Source organism: Perognathus longimembris, chromosome 3 (genome assembly GCF_023159225.1).
Source record: "Perognathus longimembris pacificus isolate PPM17 chromosome 3, ASM2315922v1, whole genome shotgun sequence".
NCBI classification, from domain to species: domain Eukaryota; kingdom Metazoa; phylum Chordata; class Mammalia; order Rodentia; family Heteromyidae; genus Perognathus; species Perognathus longimembris.
The window spans coordinates 58,831,475-58,846,278 of record NC_063163.1 but is presented as its reverse complement, the minus strand read 5'-3'; the positions used below and the strand labels follow the sequence as shown (position 1 = coordinate 58,846,278).

The window sequence follows — 14,804 nt, the reverse complement described above, 5'->3', positions numbered from 1 at the left end:
TTATATAAGGTAGATAAGGACAAAAAATAGTTTATCCTCTTTCTTTCTTGATTAGGCTTTTTTTCATGTTGGATATTGGTTCTCTGGAATAGTGTTGTCATTTACAAAATGATTTTCTTGTGGTTGGAGTGTGAATCTTTTATGTACATATACAATTAACTTGTTACTCAAAGTGTATATATAATTTTGCACTAAATGAAATATGTATATTCTAGTTGTGAACTTCAGGAATTTCCATTTAAAAATAACATTTTTCTCATTTCTTTACTTAAGTGATAGTTACTAGTATATCTGAATAATACACTTTGATATGATAGTAGTATGTAAAAGTTTGTTTGTATGGTACTGTTTACCACATAGTATAGTATTTGATCAGTAAGAAATTGCTTATTAAATGTCTGCTATGTGCATAATACTGTACTGAGTGTAGGGGAAGTAATATCCACTGGTGGATTTGTTACAGTGTAGAGGTTGACATTTTTTAGTGTTAAGTTCTCAATTGACATATAGGTTAGTAGTTATTTTTAATACAACTTTGATACAGATAAAAGTAAACCCGTATCTTGTGAATAAAGGAAATTCATGTTATTGAAGACAGAGAAATATATTGCCTGGCTATTGTAAGCCTTCATGCCATTTAAAAAAGGTAGTGTTTGACTTTGCTTTCTTATTAAATACTTTAAAGTTGCAGAAGCAGATACTGCTATAGCTATAAGAAAACACTTTGACAAAAAAAAAAACTGCTGAAGAAGAATTATTGCTTCAGGTCAAATGTTTTTCTTGTTGGAATTAGCACCTTGCTATTTAAGGCCAACATGAGAGGATAATTGCTAGATTTTACAAATTAGCAAGTAAATATAAAAGGTAAAGAAAAACTTTTGCAGTAAGAATTGTGCTGGTTGTTTCTGGCAGGTGCCCAGTTTCAGACATTGTTTGAGTTTTCTGTTTATTTCTTATTTAGTTTTATTTGTTTGTGGTTCCCAAGTTCCATGTACGGTCTTATGTGTATTCGATAGGTGAGGTAATGTTTGAGGCATTTAAATCTCACCGAAAGTCCAGCTAACTAATTTGATCAGGTTTAGAATAAAGCCAGTGGGTAGGACTGAAAAATTTGGGTGTGTAGATGGAAGTATATATTAAAAAGCAATGTTCTATGTATTATTGATTATATTTGCTTAGGAATTAATGTGACTTATTAGGGAAGAAAAGAAAAAAAGAAAAACAAACACTCCCCGTCAAAATAAAAAATGCATTTTCTTTTGGAAAGAACCACTTTATTTTCCTCCTTTCTTTTTTCTTTTTTCCTTTCCTGTTTTATTTTACCTTTTCTTTTCTTTCCTTTTCTTTTTTTTTATTTTTAAGATATTTGGGCTATAGGGTGTATATTTGCAGAACTACTAACGTCAGAACCAATATTTCACTGTCGACAAGAGGACATCAAAACTAGTAATCCTTATCACCATGACCAGCTGGACAGAATATTCAATGTAATGGGATTTCCTGCAGGTACACATTATGTTTTGTTCGTGTTTTAAAATCACTGTTGTTTGAACTTAGATATTTTCATTGGAAAGGTGTATCTTTTTGGCCAGTGAAAGATACTTTTACTCAATTCTTGGTTCTTATGACTTGCAATTATCAAAGATTTATAGACATAGCAAATTTTGTAGGCTTCTTCACATGTTAGCATGAAAATATTTATTTGTTTCCTGAACTTAAGAAGTGTTCTTTTATTTCATTTTGGTTTGGTTTTTTTTTCTGTTTGATATTTGAAGTGAAATATTTGCAATATCTATACTTAAAAAAATATATCTTTAACTCTTGATAGTATAAACTATAAAGTCAGTAGTATAATTTTTTTCTGTCAGCACATTTCATTCTGCCACTACTTGACATTTGAATGCAAATTTTGAACATTATGTCTATGTGAGGCACTGTACAGAATCTCATTATATTGAATAATAGCACTTCTACTCTCTAACCTTTGTCAGTAAGAACATTCTTCAAAGAAAGTCACAGTATTCAGTTAGCTTGCTGTCTTAAAACAGAGAGAATATTTGGTATTACATTACTCCAGCCATGTCCTAACCCCTAGTTCTTACCACAAAATGGTAGTTCCATCAATCACTGCAAACCTCCTAGAACTTCACAATAATGAATTTGAGTAAAACACTTAAAGAATTGCAACTAGTCAATAGAAGCTGTGTCTTGTTAGGAATGTTTCTCAGCCACTGTGACTCAGGACTAATATAGAAATATCTTTGAGATTTTTTTCTTTTTTGCCAGCCCTGTAGCTTGAACTCAGGGCCTGGGTGCTGTCTTGGAGCTTTTGTGCTCAAGGTACTCTACCACTTGAACTACAGCTCCACTTCGAGTTTTTCAAAGTAGTTTTTAGAGATAAAAGTCTCATAGACTTCCCTGCTCAAAGCTGGCTTTGAACCATGATCTTCAGATCTCAACCCCCTGAGTAGCTAGGATTATAGGCATGAGCCCCAGTGTCCCATCATATCTTGGGTTTTAATTCCATATTACTTTCTTTGAGGTATTATCAGTAAATAAAAATAAATACCCAGATATTAACCTTTCTCCAAAATTGGTTAATGGTTTAGAGAAGACCACTTCGTTGTGTTGAGAATTTCATTTATGTTTACTGAGAACCTACCACGTACCAGACACCATCTTGAGTAAAATATATTGAAATAACATAGATATGATTCTTGCCTGCTTAAGAGTTTATATTGTCCTGCCATAAGTGGAATTTGAAAAATAAGTGTTATTTGAGTCGTTAGAGCAATAGCCTTTTTTCCCCATGCTTCTGAATTTGTCTACTATTTCTGAGTCCCACAGAGAAAGTGGCATGGAAATTGCTTGGGAGTGATGAGGGCTGCCCATCAGGGATGATTCTTAATGAGGGTTCAACAGTTTGGGTAAGCTGAGCTTATAAGAAACTGAAAAGCAAGCTCCAGAATGCAAATCTACAATAAATTCTTGAGTACAAGAGAAATGATTTATATGGTTTTAGAAAGATTAGTATGACATTGGGGTATGTAAAAATCAATTAAAGAGAGCTAACTGAAGCCAAAAAAACAACTGCTCACTATATTAGTACTGCAGCCATAAAGTATTAGTATGATGGAGACTATAGAACAAATATATAATTTTTATAGTAAGTATGTTATTAAGGGAAGACTAACAGATTACATTATAATATCTACCTTGTGAAATTGGCAAAGTAGATAAATTGAAGCAAAGAAAAATAGTTGAGGAAAAAATTCTAATTGGGAGCCAAAGTTTATATTTAGTCTGCACTATGTGATATCTGTGGAGGACTTGTAGAAAGTAAGAGCTAGTAAGATGAAAGTCAAGAAAATTTCTAAGGTCATTGAAAAGCCAAAGGTGCTATTAAGCTGCTTGTTCAAGGCTGTACATCTAGTATACTTCCAGTAACAGCCCACTAACAGTGATGATGGAGAAGATGAGTTAGGCAACATGTATTGTTGGAGCAACTCTAACGCCAACAAAACTGACTGAAATAGTGTATTTCACAGTTCAAGTTGTGACTTATTAACATATTGGTTATATTTTACCCTATTCTACTGCAAACGGTCACTAATGCTTTTTGATAATGTAAAGGAATATGCAGGTAAAAGGAAGGCTATATCATAAAGAAGTAGCTTAAAGCCACTGAGACTTTCCATTTCTTACTGAAGATACAGGTTGCTGATTTAGTCAAGAAATTTGCTGGAAAAGGGAAACCAGGTAGTTTTATTAGTAGAAATAGAACTTTTTAATAATACAAATGTGTATAATTTATTCCCTTTCAGTGATAAAATTGAAGCAGCTAATAGTAAAACAAAAAAGTAAGCACTTTAAAATTAAAAGGATAAAAAGGAGTATGAAGTTATAATTGAATTGTATTTATAGTTCTTAAACTATAGATGAAATTTATTTGAAACCTGGGTTTTCATTAATATGTAAAAGTAAGAAATATAAAAAATAAAGTGGTAACCTTTGTTAAAATTCTTGAGACGAGGAACTTAGGTAACAAAAATTTATCAATGTATTTCACAGATAAAGATTGGGAAGATATAAAAAAGATGCCTGAACATTCAACATTAATGAAAGATTTCAGAAGAAATACGTAAGTCGGAAAGAAAATGGACCTTTGTTGTTTTAAGTTTTCCAGAATACTCAGTATAGAATTGAGTTTTCTACATAGAGTACTCAACATAAGATTACTCTGATAAGTAATTTTACTTCCTACCAAATAGTTTCCATGATGTCAGTCGTTTCTTAAGCTACTTAATTAATGACTTAGAGAAGGTGACTAATTTAGTAGCTGATTTGAATGAGAGAAAAATTTAAATCAATTCTTTTCTTTCCATATTTACTCATTTCTGAAGTTAGACAATGATGAAAAATACCAAGTGAAAAAATAAACTAAACATACTTTGCTAATAGCCACTTGTCCACCCACCTAGGTCATACAATAATTTTAATAAGAGAAGAAATATTTCACTTATCACAAATATGTTTCGAGCCCACTGAGTTAAACTTCTGACCCAGATATCATTTAATTGTTAAGATATAGTCATTCATGTAGGGAAAACAGGGCTATTCCCGAAGTTGTTTTGCACGTATCATTGATGTTCATTCAAAAATAACTAATGTGTATATTAAATAAAATATAAAATTGAGTTAATGCTACTCTATGCTGATTCAATTTCTGTGTGTGTATGTATGTGTGTGTTATCAGTTATAATCAAAATAATTATTTGGGGAACACATTAAACCAAATCTAATGTAGATATGTCATAGTGTTTCTCTTTCAGGTATACCAACTGCAGCCTTATCAAGTATATGGAAAAACATAAAGTTAAACCAGATAGTAAAGCATTCCACTTGGTAAGTGTTAGATAACGGTACTAAAACCAGTGCATTTCCCCTAATCCAAAAGTTTAAGGCTTTTTGGTCAATTTATTGATTTAGCATTCTCAGAGTACTTAAATATTCAGAGATCTTTTGCATACTAATAAATATGTGTTTTTCCAAACTTACTTTCCAAAATATGTGTTTTTCCAAACTTACATCATAGCTCTGTTGACTGTTCAGCCATTTATTAAGTGTACTAATTGTAACAAATTTGTCAAGAACACTCTTTTAACTACATTCATTTTTTTTCTATCAGCCATTTAAGAAGTTCAAAATATTCAGAAAAATACCAAGAGAAAACAATCCCACAAATCAAAAATAATTTCTACAAATTATTTTACATTTTAACTGGTAATGGAACCCAGGGCTCTGTGCATACAAAACAGCATAACCACCACTGAGCAACATCCTAAGCCTTATATTTCAACTCTTAAAGGATTGTTTGTGACACAAGTTTTTTACTCCCAAACACCACTATAAACTTGAATAGAAGTCCCTTAGTGGCAGTACACATTATTTCCTTTTTCTGGAAGACTGCAAAGTATTTATCAACATGTAATGGAGAGATACTTAGAATCTAGGTCATTTGAAACTAAAGGAATTAACGTAGTAATAACTTAATGGTGAGATTATATTCAGTTTGTTTAAGATTCCTATACTGTAATAATTTAAATTTTTTTAGTTTTATGTTAAAGAGTTATGACATATAAAAATGGGTTTGAGGAAGCAAACTGTTTTGCTTAAAATTCTTTTAATCCTTATTTTCAGTTATTTGACTTTAGAAGGGTTTAACTTCCACTAGTGCAACCTAATCATTTGGCAAATGTTTTTCTTTTTCTTTTGCCCTCTTAGTATTATATATTTACTAATTTGTCGGCAGTTTTAAAAAAGAAATACTTAATTTCACGTTACCTTACCACCCAAAGTTCAAATTATCAATTTATTCTGATGTACTTGTAACAGAACCCAAAAGGGAAAGTTAAATTAAATCTTCAAAAAATGATTTATTCTCTTAAAATAGTGATAGACTAAAAGTAATGATTTAAGGGGGATTACTCATATTTCTACTAATTCCCCACTGTTCATAATCTGAGATGGCTCTTATTACCATTATCTGTAAACTTCAAGAGAGATACACATTTCTTGTAGCTTATATAGTTTGGTTCAGTTTGGTTTTACTTCACTTGTCTTTGTTTTGTTTCTGTTTTAATTGTGTACACTTGGGGCCACATGCAAATTAGACAGTCACTTTACCATTGAGCCAGACCTACTTTCTTTTCTTGGGATGACCTGTTTTAGTTGTTGGTGACCTCAAGTAGTCCTTAAAGCTCTTATTTTAATGCCATCAAAACTGTTGAGCATTTTAACCAGAAAGTTAAAGACTTTACTCTCAACTCTTAAAAACAAAATTATACCCCTACTGAATTATTGGATCATTAAAATGAAATGTGAATCTCACCAACTCAGCATTTTACCTGTGTTTTAAAACATTTTATGCCTCTTTGTTCTCTACAATATGTCATGTCCCATTAAATCTCAATGTGTCTTTAGTTCATTATTTTTCAAAGTATGGTTCAACAACACAAGTATCACTTAGGAACTTGCTGCCAGTGCAGGTTCTTGAGCACCTAACTAGAACTGTCAGAAGCTCTGAACACCTAGGCAAGTTTTCCAGGTGATTTTGCTATACATTGAAGTCTGAAAATGCTGCATTATTAGATCAAAGGATATAAACCAGGACAGTGCAGTTTATATCACATATTAGAATCAAAAATTTAAGTTTATAGGGCCTTCAGTTGCTGTTTCAACTAAAAATACAGTTTTCAAGTTAGTTTGATATTCTATATTTAATCTAGTTATTCAATAGTAAGTTTAAAACACTTAAGTGATATATCACCATATTATTTAAACTTTCTGTCCAATATAGTAACCACAAATTCAACTCCGTTTTACTTAATTTGGACCTAAATTTATATGGCTGTGTGTGGCTAGTGTATCACTTTACAACAATTTTTTTCTCAGAAAAATAATTTTAAAAAATAAGAAATTTAGTCTTGTTTTAAATTGGGTAAAGCAACTTAAATTATGAAGGGAGAAAGATCATTTGAAGTCAGAAAATGTCAATATGGTTATTGTTTGTATGGGAATCAAGCGCTGTAATACTGGAATTACTATAATGTGACTTACTCCTAATTTATGGTTTCAGCTTCAGAAATTGCTTACTATGGACCCAATAAAGCGAATTACCTCAGAACAGGCTATGCAGGATCCCTACTTCTTAGAAGATCCACTTCCTACATCAGAGTAAGTGGTCAGTTTCTTAATACACCAGCATGATGCATTTTGGAATGTTGTTTTCTTAGTTGTCACTCTTAAGTTGTTATTCTTCTTATGGTAACTCATAGATATTTTTATGGCAAGAAAAATTGAGGTCCCTGATTGAAGTGTCACTTAGGGGTTTTACAGTTAGGAGGCATTTCTGTTCATCTCTTGCTTTGTGAAACGTTGATTGTATTCATTTCAGCAGTAATCCAGTTAGTCAGTGCCAGGTTGATTATGAATGCTGTAGCTCCTTTGGAATCACTGTGATTGCTTTCTGCCTGCAATTACAGTTTCATATTCTAAAATGTCATTCCCAGAGAAATGTATTCCCTTTATCCGCTTTTGTTTCAAATGTAAAACTAAGTTAAAGCAAAAATTGTCTTTAAATGGTGACACACATTTCACTTGGACTGTGTACTTTGGTTGTAATAAAAGAGCAATGCTAAGATAGAAGAAGAAAAGTTTTGAGTCATAGTAGATGGATATTGATTATCTTCCTACAAGGAAAAACCTTCAAGTGATCTGCTATAATGTCGTCACTGCTTAAAAAGATGGATTACTTTACCACTTACATTAAAGGTGAAAAGCTTACATGAAAGCTACCTAAATCATTGAAGTATCAATATTTCAGAAATCATTTTTCTTTTTTTCTTGTGGTCAGCGTTTTTGCCGGTTGTCAAATCCCTTACCCAAAAAGAGAATTTTTAACAGAAGAAGAACCAGATGACAAAGGAGACAAAGTAAGTATTAAAGTACAGTTGGCAGTATCTTGTTCATGACTGCCCAAGTGACATTTCTGCTGTGGCTGCATTTTGTTCTGCTTCTGAGTTGAACTTTGTTTTTCTCTTTAACCAATTGAGAAGAACCAGCAGCAGCAGCAGGGCAATAACCACACTAATGGAACTGGCCACCCAGGGAACCAAGACAGCAGCCACACACAGGGACCCCCATTGAAAAAAGTGAGAGTTGTTCCTCCTACCACTACCTCAGGTGGACTAATCATGACCTCAGACTATCAGGTATTTCAAGTTTGTTTCAAATTGACCTGCCATGTTCGTGATTGCAAAGGGGCTCATGACCATTGGGAAATAAGATGTAATTGAGAAACTCTGACCTCAGTGAACTTGGGAAAATATACAGAATGTTACTGACAGCAAAGAGCTCTTGTAGTTTTATAGTAGGATGGGGTCAAAACTTTGAACCAAAACAGAATTGGAATGATAAATTCCATTTATCCCATTTATTGACTCTGTGATCTATATAATAAGTAAAAGAACATCTCCTGACATTTAATTTCTCATCATCTGTAAAATGAGACTTGTAAAACCTAACTTAAGTTGCTATCAGCCTAGACCTGATATGGCTAAGCACTTATAGTAGGGGATTCAAGTGATAGGTTAATTCAAAACAATGCTATAGTGATTAAGAGCATAGGCTTTCACACCCTAGCTTTGTCATTTACTTCTATGTAGCCCTGAATAAAATGATCCAGATCTTCTCTGTGTCCTTATTATAGAATAAGTGAAGTTGGAATGAGGATTACTTGGAATGATGGATGCCTGAATATAATGGCTAGCCTGACATTGCACTTAACAAATGATAGCAATGATTTTTTAATTACCATTATCATTAACATTCTTAGCGGTATTCATAATATACTGTAAATACCGAAGTGGTGGTGGTGCTGGTGATACAGGAACGACACTTGTTTGACAGGTGTACTAAGGATGAAATGTACATGGTTTCCATTGATCAGTGTAAGTCATGAGAGATGGTGTATTATTGCCATTTCATAAAATTGAGACTTACAGAGTTTAATAACTTCAGGATCAATGGTGAGATATCGAAAATTGTAGACTCAAGCTTAGAACTGGTCACATAGGCTGCTTCCAGGACTGTGTATGGATCCTGTCAAGTGACATTTTCAGTTCCTTTGTGGAAAGACTTGTTTCTCCTCTGCTCATTTTTACATTTCCCAATTAAACGGTTTCACTCTAAGAAGGTTACTGAAAATGTGACCAGTTAGGAATTATTTACATACCCAAAAGAGACATAGGTCTTAGTCAACTGGTAAGGTTTATCATTTATTGCCGCTTGGGATAAACAAAAGACCCAACCTCTGAAACATGGACATCCTTGTCTGCTTGAGTTGTCACTCTTTTCTTATGTAAACAAAGAGACATCTTTAAGGGGTGTTCCAGCATCTTTTCTCCATTTTTCCCAGAAGGAGATAACCTTCCCTCTTAGCTGAAGGATGTACTTACAGACTAAACACACCAATGTGTGCTTCTGTGATCTAGAAAATAGTGCTACTTTGTAGATGTTATTGCTGCTGTTGATTTAGGGTGGTGATTTCTGACCCTTAAGACATTATTTTAGAAAGACTTGCAGAATTATATGACTTCCTGAATTCACATTAAAACAGAAGCAATAAAGTACAAATAATCTGTTGAGTATTTGTTTCGGTATTAATAGCCTTTGAGGAGCAAAAAAAGGATAAAGCTTCAAAATTAGAGCACACTGTATCACTATTTCCTTGTTGCCTGGTTTAAAATTGAAAATATCACTCATACATTTCAGTGATGATATTTTCCTTGTTCTATATAACATTAAAGAAGAAAATAAGAATCAGTAGTTTAAATGGCATTAATTTTGTGTGTCTAGGCTGTTACTGAGGCTTGAATTCTGAGTCTTAACTGTTGCTTGGCTTTTTTCCTCAAGACCAGAGTTCTATCACTTCAGCCATGCTTTTGGTTCCTACAAATATTTTAGTATAAAAGAAATTGAAGCCAGGGGCCAGTGGCTCATGCCTGCAATATTACTCAGGAGGCTGTGATCTGAGGATGACAGAGACAGTCTTGGCAGGAAAGGCCTTGAACTCTTACCTCCAATTAACCACTAAAAAGCCGGAAGTGGGCTATGGCTCAAGTGGTAAGAGTGCTAGCCTTGAGCAAAAAAATAAAAAAAAACTAGCCTTGAGCAAAGAAAAGCTCAAGTACAGCACCCAGGCCTTGAGTTAAAGGCCTTGGACTGGCGCACCTACAAACATACACAAATGTACATGCACACACATCCGCACTAATGAAAAAGAAAGGAATGGATGCTCTGGTTACTTTTCTTGTGTCAAATTCATTTTCATTCTTTATTTATATATGAATTCTGAAGTTCTATTAAATGAATGAGCCTCTACATAAACTAAATTTATTAATGACTGCATTCTATAAACATCATAAATTACTTAATAGGCATAAAGGGGACTGCTGCTGTAGAATAAAATCATTTGTATAACACAGTAATAATACCTTAGCTTTTTAATGAAATACTTCTGGGAGGGGGGGCTAGAACTCAAGGTTTCTTCTTGATTTACTTGAGAATTTAGTACTTCTGACTTCCTAAAGAAAAGCTGTTGTTAAAATGTTTGAGTTTTGTTTGTCTTGTCCTTTTAATTCTAAAAGCACAAACCTTTAAATCCTGCTTCCTTGAAATAGGAAAGGCCTTCCTACTCAGCATGTTTGTCTTGGGACCAGGCTGCTCCTTGAAATAACCGAGTCACATTTTGCCCTCATCTCTTTTCCAGCGTTCCAATCCACATGCTGCCTATCCTAACCCTGGACCAAGCACATCACAGCCCCAGAGCAGCATGGGATACTCAGCTACCTCCCAGCAGCCTCCACAGTACTCACATCAGACACATCGGTACTGAGCTGCATCAGAACCTTGTCAATGCACTGTTGCTAATGCTGCAGGGCTGACTTGTGCAGCTCTCCGAGGGAACCTGGTATCGGCCATGAGAATGTACTGTACAACCACATCTTCAAAATGTCCAGTAGCCAAGTTCCACCACTTTTCACAGATTGGGGTAGTGGCTTCCAAGTTGTACCTATTTTGGAGTTAGACTTGAAAAGAAAGTGCTAGCACAGTTTGTGTTGTGGATTTGCTACTTCCATAGTTTACTTGACATGGTTCAGACTGACCAATGCATTTTTTTCAGTGACAGTCTGTAGCAGTTGAAGCTGTGAAATGTGCTAGGGGCAAGCATTTGTTGTTGTATGTGGTGATTTCTTTCAGTGTAACAACATTATCTGACCAATACAATAGTACACCGACGCAAAGTTTAACTGGTACTTGAAACATACAGTTTATTTTAACTTAACAAAATAACCAAGACTCAAAATGATATTATTTTGGTACACCTTTCTTTTTAGTGTCTTATCAATGGGTTGATTCATTTTCTGCTTTTAATCAGTGTTTATTGACAAGAATCTTGCTTGGATTTTTTTGAAAGTACAAAAAGCCACATAGGTTTTCCAGAAAGGTTTCAAAACTTCCAAAGATTAATTTCCAACTTTTAAGTTTGTTTTTATTTTCAATCTATGACTTGACTGGTATTAAAGCTGCTATTTGATAGTAATTAAAAATGTTGTCATTGATATAAACCTGTTTGGTTCAGCAAACAAACTAAAAGGGTTGTCATAGACAGTGTTTTATTTTTCCTGTTGGTGTTGCTGATTTGTGAGCATGCTTTAAAATGAGAAAAGCATGAATGATGACTTCCTTAAAAAAGGTGCGGCATCCAGTTCAGATACTTTGTCCTGATTTTAAAGCTGGTTGGTGTAGTACTATTAAAATTTTTTTCAGTTAATTTTCTTTTTAAAAACTTGTTCGCACGTTGTTTAGGATGCCCTTACTTCAGCAAAGGAGGAGGAATAGGAGAGCCTTAGAATTTTTGAGGAAAAAGAAAAACCTATAACATACAATGTACTGTATCAAACTATTTTACATGAATGACACAAGTATTCTGAATAAAAAATAATTGAACATTGTTAAAAACAAGGTGTTATGTAATAAATTTATTTTTCATAAATCAAAATATGGAGTCAGCTGTATTTTATATGTACCAAGGACTTTTTTTGTTTAATAACTGGCCTGAATAAATCTCTTCCATTGATCATTATGTTCTACTTAAATAATTGAGTAATGACTCTTTGATATGGATTCTTTTCTATTCTCTTAGGGCTGTGATGTAAGCAGACACCTCCAATTCACTGTCTGTAATAATATCTATCTGGAATAATATTCTGAGGAGGATTTGGCTTTAGTCCCAGAATTTTTCTCCTCCTTTAGTATAAAATACAGACAAATTTTAAACTAACACTTTTCTCAAAATCTTAACTCATTCACCCAAAAGCATTTTAAAACATTTGAAGAACTGAGAACTCTCAGTACTGATAGACCCAACTGTAAGGATTAAGAGTCATTTTTAGGCATTGGATATGTGTCTTATTTGATGTCTTCCCATCTCAGTCCACTCATTCCCTACATAGATCTGATGATGGGGTGTCCCAACTTAACTTTCAGATACTCCCTGTAACCACAAAATAGAGTAAAAGCCCTCTAAGGTTGGCCTCTTAGTCTTGCTTTTGCCTTATATCCCGTCTACTAATTGGTTTCTCGTGGTCTCACTGCCTTACTGCAGCACTTTTCACAGCAGTGAATGTTAGTATCCTCTGGACCCACTCAGGACCTAGTCCTAGAAGTTCATTGGATAGAAATGCAACTTTTTAAAAACCAAACTCCCTCACTTGGTCCTGAGGCATCAGTATGAAGAACGTATGTAGGAAAAACGGTTAAGACCACTTACCTCCAAGCTGGTCTCTTGGACCACTTAATGATGGGTTTATCCTGAAGTGTCTCTTGGACACTTCAATAGATCTACTGACAGTCCATCTTCTCTCCCAACTTGAATTTCCCAAACCAGAGTCCCTTATATAAGTTCCTCACTAAATGTCTTCTCTCTACACACCCACTCCCTGAGTGATTCAGATTTCTTGGTGTTTAACGTTGCCAAGTCACCAGACTTCCATATCCAGCCTACTTTCTCCTTGAGCTCCAAACTTCCTCTAGTTAGTAGCATCGTTGACACATGATACCCACGTGTTTATGCCCACCAGCATTCTCTATTTTATTCTCTAAATTTATTTTGTTCTGCACAGCACTTGACACCTAACCACTAACAACCTTTGTCAGCCTTGTTTTTCTTTCCTAGAGAATGGAAGTTCCTGAGAGCATGGGTCTAGTTCTCAGACCTTCCTTACCTATCCACATTTCTTCCTATGTAATCATATCTAGACTTGATAGGCTGGTGATTCCTAGATGTGGAATCCAGACCTGCCTATCATATCTTACTCCCTATATACTGAGTATACCCACACCAAGACTGGCCATTCCACCACCCCCCCCAGGCTACCATGTCTGTGGGCATCCATCCTGCCACAGGTCTAGGCCACACAGCACCTTGACATTATCCTCTTTTTATCCATTCTACAGGCACCCCAGATGCAAAACCTGCCTGCTCTCCTTTTAAAATACAAACTAGGTGCTGGGCACCAGTGGCTCATGCCTTTAATCCTAGCTACTCAGGAGACTGAGATCTGAGGATCACGGTCCAAAGCCAGCCCAAGCAGGAAAGTGTGAGACACTTAAGTCCAATTAACCACCAGAAAACCAGAAGTGGCACTGTGGCTCAAGTGGTAGAGCATTAGCCTTAAGCTGAAGAGCTCAAGAACAGTGCCCAGGCCCAGAGTTCAAGCCCCATGACTGACGACAACAACAACAAGAACCAGTTTCTTGCAGTATTTGAGTTTATGATGATGTGAAAGCCATCATCATTCATTAGAAACTGAATCTGGAATTTCAAGCTTGGATCTTTTCTCCAGATACAGTTGGGATAGCCTAGGGAAGGAATGACTTAAAAAAATAATAAAAGATCAAACTCAGGTGCCAGTGGCTCATGCCTATAATCCTAGTATCATTTCATTTGGAGACTATAAAGCCTGATAAACTACCAAAAAGCCAAAAGTGAAGCTGTGGCTTAGGTAGTAGAGCACTAGCCTTGAGCAGGAAAAAACCCAAAAACTTAGGGACAGTACCAGTCCCTGAGTTCAAGCCCCAGCATGGCACCAAAACCACAAACAGAAGTGTGTACCAGATGCTTCTCAATGTACCATAGGGTTATATAAGGATAAACTCATCATTAAGTGAGAAATACTTTGAATACATGTAACCTACTGAACATTTAACAGCAGCACACTGAACTCCCCTTAAGTGTGATAGCCCATGATTTCTTCTTAGGTTTACGTAAGAACATTCTCTTTCCCCATGCCTTTGATCTCCCATGCAACACATAGCAGTAAAAAGCACACCTGGACTTATTTCCCACTGGAAGAGCAACTCCAGTAGGGCAGCATTCCTTTATCAGAGTTCTAACAACTAAAGACCTTACAATAATGTTCATATTCATAGTAAATGAGTGAGCAGCTCTCTATTTGGATGTCAAACAACCTACCCATGAAATTAAGTTATATTTTGTTCCACATCTATGTTCTCCTAGAACCAGAGACACTTGATCATACAATAATTGTTAAACCTGGAAATTAGGTCACATTTTCTAAAATACTTGCAATCTACTTGTAGTAGCCCCTGCTTTGAACTGATTTCACTTACAGTTATCAGTGCTACTACTTTTTCTATTATACACTGCACCTATTTTT

The 14,804-nt window shown here is 34.8% G+C and overlaps 1 protein-coding gene across 4 annotated transcripts in view; it reads left to right on the top strand.

Annotated features, from left to right (window-relative positions):
- The window catches only part of Cdk8 (cyclin dependent kinase 8), a 101,064-nt gene extending 88,376 nt beyond the window's left edge, over positions 1-12,688 (top strand). The window contains exons 7-13 of one of the 4 annotated variants that reach the window (XM_048341614.1): positions 1,393-1,506; positions 4,072-4,141; positions 4,833-4,905; positions 7,139-7,236; positions 7,916-7,994; positions 8,115-8,273; positions 10,832-12,688. In XM_048341614.1, the coding sequence (XP_048197571.1) occupies positions 1,393-1,506; positions 4,072-4,141; positions 4,833-4,905; positions 7,139-7,236; positions 7,916-7,994; positions 8,115-8,273; positions 10,832-10,957 (719 nt within the window). In that variant the 3' untranslated portion in view covers positions 10,958-12,688. Of the gene's footprint in view, positions 1-1,362; positions 1,507-4,071; positions 4,142-4,832; positions 4,906-7,138; positions 7,237-7,915; positions 7,995-8,114; positions 8,274-10,831 lie in introns of all 4 variants that reach the window. The other 3 variants (XM_048341613.1, XM_048341615.1, XM_048341611.1) reach the window with 3 other exon arrangements.
- The last annotated feature ends 2,116 nt before the right edge of the window (positions 12,689-14,804 follow it).